A 19206-nucleotide genomic window follows, 5' to 3' on the forward strand; every position below is an offset into this window, starting at 1 on the left:
TCTAACTTAATTCTTACATTGAAAATAAACAAAATAATTGCTCTTAATGAGTATGACAAAGTCATAAAAAATCAACCTCTTTTAGATTTCATAGAGAAAAAATGAAGGTGACAATCATTAGGACTTAAACCTCGTCAACAAAATCCAACAAATCTTCCACATTAATCCCATCCACATCGATCGTATAGTTAAATCTATTGACCACTTAATGGCTTGCCTTGACTTGACCCATAAAATCATAAATCCAAGAGACACACCAAAAAACAACAACACATATTATAAAACTAAAAAATAAAAAACTCAAATAATATATGAAAAGTAGGTTGATACCACTAAAACAATTCTAATAATATTGATTTTAATTGTCAACTCTTTCCAATTTTTTTTTTTCCAAAAAACACCAATTTATTGCATTAAAAACAAAGAGTCAAAGAAGTCCCAAATAATGAGAAAGTCCTATGAATGCAAAATTTCACCTTCCACTATTCAATATAAAGTCTTTATATATTTAATAAACAATATTAGAAAAAGTTAAAGCTTGACATGTATTTGTGCTATAAAACAGGGACAATTAAGGATTATTATTATGCCAATATCAATATTTAAAAGAAGCCATAATAAAGCCAAAATGCTACTCACCAATCACAGGGAATTTGGGGTAAAATTATTGAAAAGCTGCTGATTGGGTAGGCCAGGGAGTGGATTTAAATTGGGCTAAAGTTATACGGCAGAAGTTACTGTCATTTACTTGTGAACAAGGCAAGGAATCAGGTATTAAAAGAGGAGGAGGATTAGTGGACAGAGCAGGCAGGGAGAGATTTTAGCCGTAGTAGAAGAGAGAAAAAGGAGAAAAATTCAATATTCAGACACCATGGGAGCCCATTAATGATTGTGAAGAGTGTCTTGATCTAGTTTGAGTGTCTGTGGTGGAAATTTTGATAGGGAGTAGAGGTTTACAGGAGTTGGGTAGTGGAGGGATTGAGCTTAAAACCCTTGGAGGCAAACTGGGTTTTGTAGGGAACATATGAAAGTATAAGTGGACTAAGTTAGGGTTTTATTGTTGAGATATTGTTTGGACTGTTTTGTTTTCGATATTTCATCAGATTAACTAGATTGCAGAATGGCCGGCGCAGAGGCAGCAGCTCCTGAGGGCTCTGTGAATTCTTCTCTGTCAGGCCTTGTTAAGGATGGGCCTGTTATGGGCATGTTGAACAAGCGGCTGAGGGCTCTGAAGAAGAAATATAACCGTATATTGCAGATTGAAGAGAGCCGAAATCAAGGCAAAGCTATCAACAAAGAGCAGGAGGATGTGCTCAAGGCCAAGGTTAGTGTTGCTCTACTGATCGAGGAGTATGAAAAACTCAGGCAGCCTCTTTCTCTTGCTGTCAAGGAAGAGCTTGGTGAGAGGGAGAAAGAGCCTCTGTCATCAGAGGACAATGAGAACGAGAATGGCTCTAAGGTAGCTGCTGAAGAGGAAGACAAGGAGGGGGGCGTGGATGAGAAGCGAACCCGAACCCTTGATAGCCAGGAGAGCAGGGAGGTTGAAGTCAGGGAAGCAAAGGAAGCAAGCTGTCGGGATGTAAGAGATGGCGCAGCGGAGGATGCCATTGCAGAAGTGTTGAAGATATTGTATCTTGGGCGCTTGTTCAATGTGGTTGAACAGAATGATTCGCCGTCGATTATGTGGTCGAAAATGCACGAGCGTAGCTCCTGTCTCTCATATGATTTTGTCACAGATGATACCAATAAGCCTCTGCGGGAAGAAGATCTGGACCATCTTTCTCTTTTGGGGTCTTTAATGATTTCGCGCCCACAAAATGCAACTCTTTCTCATAAAACTGCTCTCGAGAATTGCCTGTACCATGCCCAACAATGGCAGCTCAACTCTGAACAGACTATCCATCCAGATGTTTCAGTATCATGTATCCTTGCTCAGATCAATGGCAATGGTTTTTTAATTTAAGAAAGTCTCAACTTTTTCTTGACAATGCATCGTTACATTTTCCTATTCGTCAAATCCCAGGTCGCTTAATATGGCAAGTTTGCATTTTTTGTGTATCTAGAAACCATTTCGTTTTCAGTAGCTCTTGAGTGCGTCTATAAGTCCTGTCTGCAATTCTGGGTAAGCTTGGCTTGCATTCTTGTGTGGGTTAAGTTTGGGTTAAATTTCTGTCCCTGGTTCACGTTCTAACGTCACCCATCAAATTCAGGTCATACTCACCTGTCTGCCTCACAGACTCTTATTTCCACTACAGGTGTTTCACTCCTATGTTAATCCCATTGTCATTACACATGAAGCCCTTGAACTACTTAAAATCACTACAGTTGCGTGATTGAAGCCCTTGAACTACTTAAAATCACTACAGTTGCGTGATTGAGTTAGTTTTGCAATTCCCGTTGGGCCTTCATATTTTATTTTAACAGCGCTTTCTATCTGTCAAAGATAGGGTCTTTTTGGCCAGGATCATTTGAATTACACTACGTTCTTCTCTTGTAGTCTCAGCAATACAGCATTTGCCTGTCTTGCCCAAAACCATTGATCTGAATTGCGAAATACATAAACATGTTTTCTTTCATCTTTTGTTGTTTTCAATCTTAACCGTGTTTTAAAGACTCTGATCTGAGGGAGAAGTTGAACAGGATAATATCTTCTGAGTACTTCACCATGATCCCGGAGTTTCAAACTATCAGTCAGCAAACAGCAGCCGCTGCAGCCACAACTGCTGGTCAATATGTTACTCAGGCTTTAGCACAAGACAGTTCTGCAGAAGGGAACATTTATCATACTGAAGCTCCAACTGTTTACTATAAACCAGAGGTGTGGTTAAGTTGTATTTAATTTATACAATGAATTTAAATAAACACTTGTTTATACACTACAACAGGCATACTCTTAAGGTTTCAGTGTTTGCAATTCCCTTAGTTGCTTTGCAATGACCTCTAAAAAATTTGCAATTTGAAATTTATCCATTGTCTCTATATATGCTATGTGTTCTTTTATCAATATAATTAGGGACAAAGTTGGAAAGTAAATTGGAAAGTTTCTGATTTTGATTTTTTTGCGGTTCAGTTTAATTTGGATAGAGAAATAGTTGATAAATCCAACATTTTGTTGAATTTCATGCTTGTAGCAGAGCCTTATTATTATTTTCAGTGTACAATATTGCAAGTATAACGTGTTCTTTTATTGTATTGTGGCCTGCTACGTTATTTGAAAGCCTTAGCTTTGTATTTGTTGCCAATAATTTGGTTGTCAGTTATCACACATCTTGATGTTATGGATATCTACGAGTCATATAAATAAAGAAACTCTCGCATTTACCGCCATTCCTCCTTGTGACAAGCAACTTCATATGTTTTTATGAAGAACAAGTCACTTGAAAAAGCAGGCTTTTACAAGAGTTATGCCAGTATGTTGATGGGTACTCGTATTTTTGATCGGTCATTGAGCTATCAAAATGCAGTGCTTTTATGCTGAAAGCAATCTTTCAGTTTCATAAGAATTCTGCAAAAACTGTATCTGAGGATCTGCATAAGGAAATTACTGATTGGCTAAAAGAAATTGACGAGTTGAGGGGAACACTGTCTGCCAATAACGCTCACATGTTTAATGAATAAAGGTAAATGCTGTTTTCTAGGTCATGGCCAAGCTAGATTCCAATTAAATGTACGAAATCCTTTTTTTTGGAAAACTTTTGATTGGCATATGAAGACCTATTTTTAGAATTTTGCTAGGGGATCTCTTTCCACATATCTTATATTGTTTAATTTTTGTAATTCTTGATGTGCCTTTTGTATACAATGACATTAAGTATGTAGATTACACATTTCTTTCAAAAGGAACAAGTTCCACAAGGCTTCAGTTACCTGTTCAAGGCTGTCTATTATAACTTTACCAGGGAGAGCTATATGTCTGCAGACAGAGAGCCCATTGATGCTCAAATCTTTGTATACAGAGTTCTAACTTACTAATTCTGATCCACAGATTCTATTTCAAGGCTTAACAGAAAACATAAGATATTCAATTTTCAAATGTCTGATAAGCAAATCTTTCAACAGATATCAAATTCAGCTCAATGTATCTAAATTTATTTTTAGTCTACCCCTAAACTAACCAGTTTTAAAAAAGGATCAAATGATGAAGGGGAGGAAGAGAAAGGGTTTAGAAAATAGCCTGTATGTTTGGTTTTCACTCTAGTTACCAAGGGTTTCCACTAAGCATTGAGAAGAACTGCCTGAGAGAAACCAGTTTTGACTCAGCTTTCACCTCAGATGATGTTAGCTACAAAGGGAAAACAACCAATAGTGCACATTCACAAAGCAACTGCTATAATCATGTGTAGATCACACAAAGTAATCTTATAGAAGGAAAACCACTTATGCATGTTGCATTGATTACTTTTTGTTTGATTTGTTTTCATTTAGACCGACTGTTTTGTTTTAGTGTCTCCATTATTTCTTGTTTTGGTTTTGCATCGCGACTTTACACTTTGAAATCTGGCTTAAGTATCATTTATCACGTTACAGTTCAAGGTTAGGTTCAGTCAGGTTCTCATTTTACAGCTCATGAGACAATCTTCACAATATCTGGGTTTGCAGAGTATAAATGATGATTCTCAAAAAAATAAATTAATCAGTGGTCCTAGGTGCTGGGCTTGCAGGGACACATGGTGGTGGGCAATAGATTACCTGGCAATCTCCAATTTGACTAAGGCATCAGTTTACATTCAACACAGGGTTAACACAAAGTCATCAGATGCAAATTGGAAAATGTACGAATCTGAAAATGGAACTAAATTGGATTGCATTAAATATTGGATCTGTGGGTTCTTTGGAGCGGAAGATAGGTTTTCAGATATCATCGAATCTTTGAAAAGAAAGAAGATGCAAAATTATCCTCAATTGGGTTGAAACAAGTTTTAAATCAGACTGTTACAGTTCTGGCTTCATTTGGTGATAAACGTGTAGGCTTTAGAAACAACTTGATGAAGTTTGGCGGGCAACGTATAGCATCCTCTTATCTGCTTCTTGGGCATCATAGGAATGGCTTTAAGTCAATATTCAGGGAATTAGTGATGCATCATCATCACATGCGTTGAGATTTAGGAAACTCCAAAGGATGCATGCTAGAGAAAACAAGTCCAGAAATAGGTGGCAAAGAATAGGGGCTTTGAGGCTTCTGATGATTGAAATTCCTTCACATCTCTCAAAAAATAATCCAATCTTTGGGGGTTGTATGTTGTTGACACCTAGAAAAGTAATTTGGTTAACTAGATTAGGTTTTGCAGACTTTAGGACTCTAGGGATGACAAATGTTAAAAAGAAGGGGCTCTAGAGCTCGTTATGATCGAAGGATGAAATTAATTAAGGCGTTGGGGATTGTTCAAGGAGACGCTTGGCATCACTAGAGGGCCTTTGGAAGCTACTAATAGGGACTATGCAACTTATGAGAACATTCAAAACTGTGACTTACACTTAAGATGTCAGTAGGATTCCTTCTTTTGTTGTGAAGAGATGCAGCAGTTTCTTTTTTTGAAAGGATCAATGGCATTTTTGTGGACAATAACCAACAACAGTTTTTTTGAGTTAAATAAACCCAATAACCCTTGTCCATATGAACCATATGAACCATAACCCTTGTCCATATGAACCCAATAACCTTTGGCCCTTGTCCATATGAACCATATGAAATCCCATTATAACCCTTGTCCATATGAAATCCCATGCAACTTTTTTTTGAGCATAAATGATCACCTTGTTAAAATTTTCTTCTCTAATCATATTTTGCAAGTACATACAATTTGAAAAGAGATGCGTGATGGTTTTAGTTTCATTATTAATAAAATACAATTTTTATATTTATTCTTGATTTGAACAAACAAGAAGCTTCTAAAACACAAGCAATCATTTGTTGCAAGACTTCATTGGCTCCATATAGGAAGATCAACAAATCTTGGCAAACCTTAGTGCCTGAGTTTTACATGAGTCATTAAGGTCACCTTTATTGTTTGGGTTATAACAAAAGCTTGGGAAGTGGCCTCCTTTATCATATGATTCTTTAGCAGGTTTTAAATTGAATGGTATCATCATAAACTTCTAAGAGGTAACGAGCACACTAGTCAATATTTTGGTATAAAAACTCTACATAGTACCAAAGAAGCAAAATTTTGCAAAAAATGGCGATCAGTCACGATTAGTCGTTAATTGCCAGTGCTGAGGATTTTTTCCCCTAGAAATCACATTAAAATCGGTCAAACTTTTCAACGACTTTTATCACATATAATCGCAGAAAAATCGAATGATTAATTGCTCGAAAACGTGTGCACGGGTTAAAAAAAACCACAGAAACTCTAAATTCCTGTGGAACACGAAAAGCACATGATTTTTTTTTTGTAAATGTGTCGTGCAACACCTTGTGGTCATCAACGACGACATGGAGAAGGAAGAAGGGTTTGGAAGGCAGAAATTTGTCGATTTGAATGACAAGAGTCTGCAAGAAATCTAGGTCGTGCGCCATTGTCGAAGAAGACGATGAGAATGACAAGGATTTTCAATAGCCATTTTTTGTTTCAAAAGTTTTATATAAAAGTTCGTATTAAATTTATTTTTCTGTTTATCAAAATTTCTTTTATTTAAAAATTATTTTTTAAATAAAAATTGTGTATAAAAAATATATATGATTTTATTAATATTAATTAAAGATTTATATACTTTTTAATTTATTAAATGGTTTTATTATTATCTTTATAGAATAGCATAAAAAATAGCCCGCTTTGATTTAAAAATTAGTTTTTTTTAATAAAACCTGTGTATGAAAAATATAAATGATTTTATTAATATTAATTAAAAATTTATATATTTTTAAATTTATTTAATGTTTTTTATTATTATTTTTCATAGAATGACAAAAAAACAAAACCTGTTGTTTTATTACAAATTAGTTTTTTTAATAAAACTTGTGTATGAAAAAATAAACGATTTTATTAATATTAATTAAAAATTTATATATTTTTTAAATTTATTTAATGTTTTTTATTATTTTCATAAAATTGCATAAAAAATAAACCCATTTCTTGTTTTTTTTTACCGAAAACAGTATTTAATATTTATTTTGAGCTACAATAGATTCAATTAATTTTTTTATAAAAGAAAATAGTATAATATATTGTTTTTACTTTAAATAAAAATAAATATATATTATTTAATAATAATATTTTTTACAAGAACATTTGCATAAAAAACATAATGTCTTCATAAATATTACAAAACCTTAAAACTTTGTTCCATGATGTCTTCATAAACATTACAAAACCCTGAAATTTTGTTGCATCATGTCTTCATAAACGTTACAAAACCCTGAAATTTTGTTCCATGATGTCTTCATAAACATTACAAAACCTTGAAATTTTGTTCCATGATGTCTTCATAAATATTACAAAACCTAATGTTACTTTAATGTTGCCTTATGCTTATGATGTCTCTATTTTATTTGCTTACAATATCTCTATGCCATGAAAATGCCTTAAATATATAAAAAAGTAGTTATTTTTTCAATTTTTTATGTTTTTTGTAAATCCGATTTTTTCCCAATTTTTTTCTGATTTTTTCAAAAAATCTTATACTTTTGGTTTGCCAATTAATTCCCCAAACGATTAAAATGCTTCTTTGCATAGTACTATGATTACTTGGGGATTTTTCATTTTTGAAAGACCTAGTGGCATGCATTATCTCATCTAAATTGATACCTCCTTCTAGCTTATTTACTTCATTTTTGGAAAGATTCTTTGCAATCACTTAAGCACAAATGTCTCTATTTCCAAGTCTATGCTTGGAGAAGTCACCTTTTGGAAATCATTTTTTAAATAAAAGTTTAAAACTGGAAAATACTTGATTAACTTCTTAAGGATCAGATGAAATATTCCACTCCACGTATTTTTTTCCTTGCTATGTATGGCCTTTTAGATTTTGATAAAGAATCTAGACCTAAGTTATTGATCTTGGTATCGGTTTTCGGTTTTTCGGCTTAGTTAATTTTTTTGAGGTTAGGTTTGTCTATACAAAAACGTATATTTAATTATTTTATATATGTATTTAAAGTGTTTATATTTAGATTATAAAAATACTTTTTGTAATAAATAAATAAAAAACATATCCATACTTTAATACTCTTATTACTCATATGAAGGTTATTTAATAATAACATTTTGTTAAAGAAAAGAGGACATTTGTGACGTTTCCTGCTAAAACAAAAGCCATTGTCTAACTTCTAAGATACCGGTTCTTGGCATTTCAAGCTGGGTCTGGGTCCTGGTCTTGCCCGGTCTTGGTCCTCCCCGGGTTCTCCTTGGGTCCTGCCCAGGTGGATGGGTTCTCTGGCAGGACCCACAGAGAACCCATCCACTTGGGTAGGACCCGGGTGGAACCCAAGGAGATCCCGGGCGGACCCAAGAGAACCCAAGCCCATGGGTTCCCTAAAACGGGGCCCACGGGTCATAAAAACACAAAAACCAATTAAAAAAACACTTTTTTTAATATATTTTTAACATGTAAACCCATGTCTCTTTGATCCTTTCCAATATGCTTCATTGGTTTGCTCTGAATTCTGTTCTTATCCTCTACATAAGGCTGCTCATATATTCTCTTGTTCTATCACACCAAGCTGTTTTAGACTACTGCAGATCTGCTTTTATTTATGTCCTTATTGTGTTCATCCTTCTGTCCTAATTCTATTCTTATTCATCTCTGTTGTGCTCCAACTTAGGATCCTTTTTTCGTGGTTGAATGATGTTGTATTATATTATTCTTTGTAATATACTAATATCTGATATGTTTATAACTGCTGTAATATATCATTGCAGCAGTCACATTTTATATCTGATATATATATATATATATATATATATATATATATATATATATATATATATATATATATACGGACGAACCCGTACCTGTACCCAAGTTTTCTTTTTTTTGCTGAATCCGCGAATCCGTACTTGAATCCGAACCCAAACAAGTAACTTAGTCTAACTTCAATAATAGTCTGAGGAGACCACTAAAAGTTGTTGTAAGGAATAAGTTAAGAATTGTAAATGAGACTTTGCCACACTATGTAAAGTTTACACTAATAAACATTAAAAACATGAAAATGATTGCATTGAAATTTGAACATTAACAATGGTGGGCAAAGTTTTAAAATTTGAATACTAACAATGGTGGGCCAAATTTTGAAATTTGAATATTAACAATGGTGGACAAAGTTTTGGAACTTTTGGAGCAAAGCAAGAATAAGTATAAGAATTGCAAACAAAAATTTGGCATAATAAGTGAAGTTTAAAGTTTTAAACTAATAAACTTAAAAAACATGGAAATGATTGCATAAACAATAAGAATGGTGGGTGGAGGTTTTGGGTCAAGGGGTAGTGCCCCTTGTGGGCGTTTGAAGGTAGAGCCCCTACTGGGATCAAGGGGTAGCACTCCTTGTGGGGGTTTGAGGGTAGAGCCCTTAGCAGGGTCAAGGGGCAGGGTAGAGCCCACAATGGAGTAGAGGGGCACAAATAAGGCCTCCAAAACCTCACAAACCTTCATTATGAATGCCATTTTCACAAAAGTTTCACCATTTTAGGCTTAAGTGATGGAAGACTCCTAGGCGTCCTTGGGACAGTTAGGGGACTCTTGGGAGTCTTGAGTGTTGGTGTTTTATAGCTTCAGGAGCTATTTTCCCCTTGTTTAAGGCAGGTCAGCCTTCTTGTAAACAATAATATTTTATATCTTTTATTCTCTAAGGGGGGCCGACCTCTATCCTTGTATATATGTGAGTTGATTTCATCTCATGTGATAATCAATTCAATCCTTCATTCTTACCTCCAGCAGAAGTTTACCATTCGATTTGCAGCAGATCAAACTTCAAGGGGAAGCATATTTATTTGTACTTAGCATCAAGGAGTGATGCTATTATTCATTGTATTAATTCAGCCTTGAGTAAGGCCAGACGTATAAGCAGATTTTTGCTCTTATTCATTCAATATATGGAGATATATTTTGCTGGGTTTTTCTCCCTTGAGTAGAAGGGTTTTACCAGGGTATCTGTTGTGTTCATTGCTCTATGTGTTGTTGTATTTCTGCTTATTTCATTTCTGATCCTAAAACTAACATGGTATCAGAGCGGGTTCAAGAGATCCGATCAGATTTAATTAAGCAGATTCTCTATGAAGTTCATTTTAGGCATTGAATCTTATGTAGTCTACTGGCGTGGCACTCAAGAGGAGACGTCTATATTGGAGGCGGATGAGTGGAAAAGATCGAGCACCTAAACATTCGCGTCTACTGCAAAGCTCTTATCTTATCATACAACATCGCGTGAGCTTGTAAGATCCATTGACAAATTACACAATCGACTCCTAGGGCTGTGGACACTATACATCATCAAGAATCACTAAGGACACACGGATCTGAGTATAGCGACTATCATTTGGAGTGACTCTCGATATGCTCGTGGCTGCGTAGCCTTTGTCTCTCGCCACTCACCAATTAGAGCCTTTCTCCACCTACGGATACTGAGTACTGGCGACACCATTTGGAATGGAATTAGGACCTCAGAAGGAAGCGAAAGTTGAACATGTTGGCAGGACTGTATCTAGCGAATAGAACTTCGGATTATTGTCCAAGTCATCATCTTTTTGTAGTGAGAGTAGTAGATCCTCCACAGACTTATATTTCAGGTGCATCTATTCTGATTGCAAGCGATCAACATTATTGGAGGCCCTATATTTGATTGCCTAGCCTGTGGTTCCTTCGTGATCGGGTAATCTCATTTGTTGTTGCACAGTGCAATTGCTAAGACAAGCGTTTGTTTTCCTGATTAACTATTTTGATAGTCCATGGTGGCTTCAGTTGGTGCTGTGGGCTGTATCCTTGGCAGCATTGAATCTTACAGGTTGTCAAATCTGATAGGATCGGTATTTCCATGATCACTTCCATATTTGTGATCTGTGATTTCATTGTTTTGACCTCTGCAAGGCCATGTGACAAATTTGTTGGTGGGCATACAAGGTGGCTCTTTTGGAGGCACTTTTATTTTTCGCTTTGAATCAACTATCTATCAGTTTGCTTGCTAGAGGTTTGCAAACTGGAGTGTATTCTTGCCTTGTGCCCAAGCTTACTTGAGTTGGCGATCAGACTATACCTGTGGCTGGTGCATCATCTACTCATCCCATGCAAGGAGTCATTGATCGATCTCATTCACAGTGGTGACTATTTGCTTGGCATTTGAGGTTACAACATTATTTCTATAGACAATTTTTGTAGAAGTCGTGTCTTGCTTGGAGTTCGATCGGAGCACCTTATTTGCTATATCGACCCCTCATTGTTTTTGTCGAGCCTTGTGAAGGAGTGCGACATATTTTGGAGGATCCACATTGGTGCTTCATTTGTTCAGGACGTGTGCCATATGAGTTGGATCGTGGCTCTAGATGTAATTCAATTTCTTTGATGACATTGTCCTCAATGACATCTTAGCTCCATGTTCTTGTGTATTTGATCGACTGGCCACTATTGCTTATGCTTGGCGAGTGTTGATATCTGAGGGTATTCATTGCTCCATCGGTCCTGGCAATCCTTGGCTCGCGAATTTGTTCATTCGAGGCCCAAATTTCACTTCATCGATAGTTGCATAACATATATTTCATGTTTGTTGCACGTTGGGTGATCCGATTCAGGCGGTTTGTAAGGTCGAGCCTTCAACCGTTATTAGTGGCAGATTGTTTGAATCAACACTTTATTCATTTATTGGCAGCAGCATATACATCCATTAAGTCACATTAATTTGTGCTTGAGATTGGAGTTTTCGTGGCATTGGGAATCGATCAAGCTCTCTTTTGGCTCCTCCTCCCTTGTTTGTACTGGTTATTCTATCGGTTTGAGATTGGCCCGATATATTTTGATAGTGGTCATTGTATTTGGCATATGTTGCATGGTGTTTAGAGGTGATTTGAAGCACTTGGTGTCTTGGCCTTGGTGACATCGTAAGTGGCCGATTGGTGTGCTTCTCTAGTTACTTGCTCAACAGTGGTTCTTGGTGCTTCTATTCATATCTTATGGAATTTTGTTGTTGGTACATTCACCGTCTCAACGGAAGTTTGCTGTTCCTATTCTGGGCGCATTTGGAGCAAATCTGAATCTTTAGGTGCAAAGATCAGGAAAGAAAAATTGGTGGATTGAGAGGAAGATTAGACAATAAAGAGATAAGTATTTCATACCCTCATATAATGTTCATGAATCTTTTATGTAGTTATTCGGAATAGTGAATCATGTATGCTTCTAGCATTGGTATTTCTCTTTGGGATAGGTTGATTTTATGAACTATTAGTAATCTCTCTAAAGATGCTTCCAGGACGGATCAAGGAGCATAAGGATGATGAGAGATTGCATTCAAGGGAGGAAGAGCTTGATGCATCCCTGTGAGGAAGTCACGCAAGCTAAAGAATGGAGACACAACTTGCTGCCATGGGGCTGAGTTGGTGGCACATAATTGGAGACATCTCTCAAAGAGGAAGAACCTATTCAGATTGTCATTGTGATCAGTTTCTCCAAAGAGGAGGAATTAACATTCAGAGGAAGTTTGACAAACCAACAAAGGCAACCTTGGACGAGGAGGTCAGGAGGTAGATGCTAGTACTTGAAGCTTCAGAGGGAGTCACATTATCATGAAAATTCCTTGTAGTGTATATTTCTCTGAGACAGAGAAATATGAGGTGAAAGCCCTTGTAGTGTATATTTCCCTGAGATGGAGAAATATGAGGTGAAAGCCCTTGTAGTGTATATTTCTTTGAGATGGAGAAATATGAGGTGCAAGCCCTTGTTCATCTCTAAGATTGAGATGAGACGTCATGTTGAGAGACTCCATGACGACATCACGTTGAGACACTCCGTGATGTACCCTTGTACTTGTGGTTCTATCCACATATGGGAGTAGCCATGGTGGATGTCATGTTGAGAGACTCCATGACGACATCACGTTGAGAAACTCCGCGATGAACACTTGTACATGTGTTCCTTCCACACATGGGAGTAACCATTGTGGATGTCATGTTGAGAGACTCCATGACGACATCACGTTGAGAGACTCCGTGATGACTCTTGTACATCTCTGAGATTGAGATGTGTTTTTGTTAATGGGTGTAGCCATTATGGGCGTCATGTTGAGAGACTCCATGACATAGATATCTGGAAAATACCTCCCTAGCTAAGAGGGAGTGTTAGTGTTTTATAGCTTCGGGAGCTATTTTCCCCTTGTTTTAGGCAGGTCGGCCTTCTTGTAAACAATAATATTTATATCTTTTATTCTCTAAGGGGGGCGACCTAGTGAAAAGGTTGCCTATCCTTGTATATGTGAGAGGTGATTTCATCTCATTTGATAATCAATTCAATCACTTCATTCTTACCTCCAACAGAAGTTTATCATTCCATTTGCAGCAGATCAGACTTCAAGGGAAAGCATATTTATTTGTACTTAGCATCAAGGAGTGATGCTATTATTCATTGTATTAATTCAGCCTTGAGTAAGGCCAAACTTGTAAGCAGATTTCTGCTCTTATTCATTCAATATATGGAGATATATTTTGCTGGGTTTTTCTCCCTTGAGTAGGAGTGTTTTCCCAGGTTTTCTGCTGTGTTGATTGCTTTATGTGTCGATGTATTTCTGCTTATTTCATTTCTGATTCTAAAACTAACACTGAGGAAATCCCGTTGTCCTTGCAGTCCCCAATGTCTCGGTGGTGAGGGGATGTCCTTGCCCCACTCCCGTGTCTTGGAGACGTCCCTGCCCCGTCCTCACATCTTAGAGACGTTTGTGCCCCCGAAACGAAAGGAAAATAAGGGGGGGGGGGGCGTGTCCCGATGTTTCAGGAATATTAAATAAAACCTTATTTAGATGAATTTCCTCTTTCCTACTTAAACTAAATGAAAGAGGATGAGAGTGATGTTATAAAATACTAATCTCCAAAAAGTTGGAGTACAAAATTAACAAATTCGGTCTAGAATTGTAGATAGATGGGAGATAAGATCTTGGCACCAAAAAATGGAGCTCACTACCCATCACACAATCACTATGAATGGATGTCTATGTGAGGCATTTAGTCAAGGTCACGAGTTATAGTCCAAGTCACATGCTGTAGTCTAGGTCATGTGCAACTGAAACTATTGCAAAATATAAAATCCCATATGGAAATCTGGATTTTATACACATAGAGAATGCAACACCAACATATCAATACACCACAATATACTAGAAATTTTGACAATGTTGAAACAATGCTATATGAATAGGAAAACAAAATGATAGAGGAGATGGGAGAAATGAAACCAAACCTTCATGCAATTGTAATCTTCAACAAATTGGTACCTAAGAGGAGTAAAGGTTTGGGGCTTCTTAGGAGCTTGTTGCAAATGGTCAACCGTATTTTGGTCTTTTGATCTCCATGGGCAGCCAATGATAAAGAGGCAATAGAAATGTGTGTGCTCTTAGCCTAAGTGTATCTAGTACTAGAGCAACGAATGAAATGCTATGAGTATTACCCCTAGGTCTACAAGGAAGGATCGACTAGTGCATATATTATGTCAATTGGAAATGAAAACCCAACAAGTGCCAAAAACATACAAATGGATTCATAAATGCAAATGGAAAATGGAAATAAAGAAGGCTAGAACACAATCACCTCAGACAAAGGAGAGATAAAAATCTACAAAAACATCAAAGCAGGATGCCCTCAACTGTGCAAGAATGCCAAGGAAAGACAAGCTAGATAGTAGAGTGCTCGAGAAAGCCTTCAGTATTTTGATAATACTGCTGGTGTGTATATTACATCAATTGGAAATGAAAACCCAACAAGTGCCAAAAACAAACAAATGGATTCATAAATGCAAATGGAAATATAAAATGGTAGAATACAATCACCTCAACTAAGGAGAGAGATAAAAATCTACAAAAATCTCAAGCAAGATGCCCTCAACTGTGTAAGAATGCTAAGGAAACACAAGCTAGCTAGCAGAGTGCTCAAGAAAGCCTTAGTATGCTGATAATAATGCTGGTGGATCAGATGAGAGCTTCCAAAAAAGCCAAGAGTTGCAAGCGAGAGCTTCAAAGATTGAAAGATTGGTTGAGAGATTGCAAGAGATTCTAAGAGATAGATTCAAAAATGGAGATTCGAGGGAAGATAAAGAGGCTTGGAACTCAAATTGGCTGTTGGGATTTGACTTAAGTCAGTTACAAACTTACAAATCTTGGCCGCTCAAGAAAAGGTGGCAAAAGTGCATAGAAGCGGTTGCTGTATGAAGAAGTGTTAGAGGATGCTTGCACGTTGTGCAGATGTGTGTGCATTATGTTGGCATCGAAGAACAATAGGTTTATGAAAGATTAAAACACTAGGGAAACATGAGGTAAGTACAGAAAAGACATAAAAGAACTAAGGAAAGACAAAAACATAAATGCAATTTGGCTCGTATGAAAAGGCTATGACATGGGTCAAATGAGCTTAAAAACATGCCAAGGGTTATGAACACTAAAACAAGCCCAAAGCACAACGTTAAAATTGCAAGGGTATGCAATTTTTGATATTAAAGTAACGAGTCTAGATGGACAAAATAGTAAAACAAATAAAAATCATGTTTTTGTGAATAGATTCACCTTGAAAATGCATCCGTATTCATCCAAAGTAAAAAAAATAAAAAAATAAAATGTTTGGATTTGTTGTTGACATCCAAAAATGTGTCTAGATTCAACCTGAGTTTGTCTTGGATTAAACCAAAGAAACGGGACTCGGACTCGGCTTGGACTCGGCAAGGCGGACTCGGACTCGGACTCGGGACTCGGCGTCAAACTCGGCTCCAGACTCGGCTAGACTCGGGATAGTGAAAAACTCAAGAAATTTAGAGATTTTTAAATATTTAAAACTTGTTTCAGACACCCTTTATTGAATACACCTTAAAGACACAATAACATCATCAAATTCGGCTCATTTGATTACATACACAAGTATACATCAATCACATAAGCATAAACGCAAATTGTAGCTGAAGAAAATAACAAACATAGATATATAAATATTGTCAAATGTATACAATATTACAAAACTCATGGAATAAAAAATCCATGTCATCATATGATCATCATCAAATGTTTCATACAAATACCAAAGGTAAATACAACTACAAGTCTATGGCTCAGAGGAGCCTGCACCCTCCGGCCCCGGCCCCCTGCGAAGGCGTCTAAGGTAGGTCCTGGATGATTCGACTGCCATAGCCGCTCCCCATGACACCATGCCAGGCTCACCAACATCAGGAACATTCGTGTCACTATTTGCCTCTGAATCTCCTGTCTGTGCTCGTGCTCTCCGCTCCTCCTCTGCCATGGCTACAGTCTCAACCTCTATATCTACCTGGTCGATCCAATCAGTGTCAGACTCGGAGGTTAAATTTTCTCTACTTCTATCGACGCAGTTTCTCCCATATTTTTCGACGGGGGTTTGGGGGCAACGCCCCCAAGGTGGGGTCAAGGGGCAGCGCCCCTTGCGCGCTCCCTGTCGCGATACAGGGCGAGGTCGAGGGGCAGCGCCCCACGAGGCCAAAAAAACTTATTACAAGTCTGAATTAGGGTTTCTTTGAGAGTCTTCCTTAGGGCCTGGTTTTGCTCTTGTTGCTAATTGGGTCTTGCTTGGTGAGTGAGTATCATTCTTGAAGGTCCAAGCTAGGTCAAGTTGGTGAGTGATAAAGTCTGGAATGTCAACCTGATCTTCAAATGCCCTGAAATTTGGCTAAGTCTGGAATATCCTGATCCTGAAATTTGACTAAGTCTGGAAAACTGAAGAATCCTCCAAAAACTAGATTTTGCAATATAACTCCTGGAGGCCCGAAACCACTCTCAAACATCCTGATAGTATATATGGAATATAACTTAAAGTATAAGTCTTCACTTATACTTAAATGTTATATTCCATAAAATAATCCTGACGGAGAGACCAAAATGTCAAATTTCGCCCTTCCAAAAAAACTTATTACTTTTAAAAAAAACTTTTTAAAATGTTTTTTTTTTGTCATTTTATTGACCCAACCAGTAGCCGAGTCTGGGGCTCAGGACTCGCCGAATCTGGCGATTTTGAGCCAAACTCGCCAACTCGGCGAGTCTGGCGAGTTTACTCCCCAGACTCGGACGAGTCCGAGTCCGAGTCCCTAGGACTCGCCGAGCATGACTCGTACTCGGACTCGCCGAGTCTGGGCGAGTTCGGGCGAGTCCCGTTTCTCTGGATTAAACCCATAGAGGTTTTTTTGAAGCCTAGATGGACTGACAAGAAGAATGGTTCCAGTAACTTAGATCTAAACCACTTGCTGCCTACTCTAATCCAGGTTACCCTAGACCTAAGGGTGGCATCTTGAACCATGGTTCGGACATGCTCTTAAATCATGCTTTACTTTCATCATATATTCCAAAAGTTAAATATTCTCAGGTTGAGCCTGTAATCTCTTTTCAAAAATGTGTCTAGATTCACCTTGAAAATGCATCCATATTCATCCAAAGTAAAAAAAATAAAAAAATAAAATGTTTGGATTTGTTGTTGCCATCCAAAAATGTGTCTAGATTCAACCTGAGTTTGTCTTGGATTAAACTCATAGAGGTTTTTTTGAAGCCTAGATGGACTGACAAGAAGAATGGTTCCAGTAACTTAGATCTAAACCACTTGCTGCCTACTCTAATCCAGGTTACCCTAGACCTAAGGGTGGCATCTTGAACCATGGTTCGGACATGCTCTTAAATCATGCTTTACTTTCATCATATATTCCAAAAGTTAAATATTCTCCGGTTGAGCCTGTAATCTCTTTTCAATCTTAATCAAACTTTCTTGATCCTTCTTAAAGATCCCTTTCTGTTCATTGATATATCTCTTTTGTAGAGTCATAAAGTCTTTGGAGGCTCTCAATAGAGCTTTGCTAGTTCCAAGTTTTAGACTGCAAACCAGTAGTCATTCGTAAGATCCCGCCGAGATTTAATGATATTTAAACAATATCCTTAAGGTGAGAAGTGTTGGGCATATACAGACCCTTAAAAATTTAGTTACTTTGGAAAGGTAAGGAGGCAAGGGAAAAAAGGGCTCAATCAAATGATCATGAGAGAGACTGTAAAGATAATATATTGACAATGCTGCAGTAATCCATTTGATGGATCTCAAAGCGTCCTCTGTTGAACAGAAATTTACCCTACCTAGATTATATTTTCTACCTCTCACTTGGATATTACACCAACCGAATTGAATACCATTGATTTTTCTCATACATTACCACTGTGGGTCAGTCACCATAGATTAGTTTTCCAAGTGAAGGCTTCACATTTTTCTTATATCATTTAAACTATTTTGGCTCTCCTCCTTATTGATGTAAGAATCTTTTTCATTTTGGAAGCTAAGCAAATCCCACAAAGTGGATCTCTCATTACAGTCCTCAGAGCATATACAAAACATAGTCGAAATAAAATTCAATAAAGCAATGATTCAAAATGATACAGTTGGCTTGTTGCAAGCAGAGCATCCCCCTTCTTCAATTCTCTCTGTTCAAACCTTATTTAAAAGATCCCTTTTTTTCAATTCACTCAGCTCAATTTAATAAAACAATGATCCGGTCAGCCTTAAAAGCATTCCTTTTCGTCAATTTGCTTTGTCCAATTTAATAAAGTAATGATCCAGTCAGCCTTATTATAAGCATAGCATCTCTTTTCGTCAATTCTCACTATTCAATTCAGTAAAGCAGTGATCCAGTTGGCCTTATTACAAGCAGAACATCCCTTTCTTTAATTCTTTCTTTTCAAATCGTTTTTAAAAGAATTACTAAACACCCTCTAACTCTATCATGGCTGGCACATACTTGTATTGCATCATGCCAATTGCATTTATAACTGTTCTAGTTTATATCCAGATTTTTTCTGGTAACACACATAAATTGATATCTTTTGTGGATCCTTTCTGAACATTCAGCCAATTACCTTCCTGTTCTCAATGTCTACTTCCTCACATTCAAAATGAAAGCTTTCAATTAATTTTTGTGAGGGGTTTCAAACCCATAGTTGGGAACTTGGGATGTCAGTCTGCGCTTCCTGCTGTTTCATTGGGTTTTCTCTTTCTAACATCCATCCAGCCTGGGTCTGCACTGGCCTCCAAAGGATTT

The 19206-nt window shown here is 37.1% G+C and overlaps 1 protein-coding gene across 1 annotated transcript in view; it reads left to right on the forward strand.

Moving 5' to 3' along the window:
- The first annotated feature begins 651 nt into the window (after positions 1-651).
- The window catches only part of LOC131066924 (uncharacterized), a 38122-nt gene continuing 19567 nt past the window's right edge, over positions 652-19206 (forward strand). Inside the window, exons 1-2 of the mRNA XM_058001822.2 lie at positions 652-1922; positions 2613-2818. Coding sequence (XP_057857805.2) covers positions 1121-1922; positions 2613-2818 — 1008 coding nt within the window. The 5' untranslated portion in view covers positions 652-1120. The remainder of the gene's footprint in view (positions 1923-2612; positions 2819-19206) is intronic.

The sequence above is a fragment of the Cryptomeria japonica genome, chromosome 9, assembly GCF_030272615.1.
Source record: "Cryptomeria japonica chromosome 9, Sugi_1.0, whole genome shotgun sequence".
NCBI lineage: Eukaryota > Viridiplantae > Streptophyta > Pinopsida > Cupressales > Cupressaceae > Cryptomeria > Cryptomeria japonica.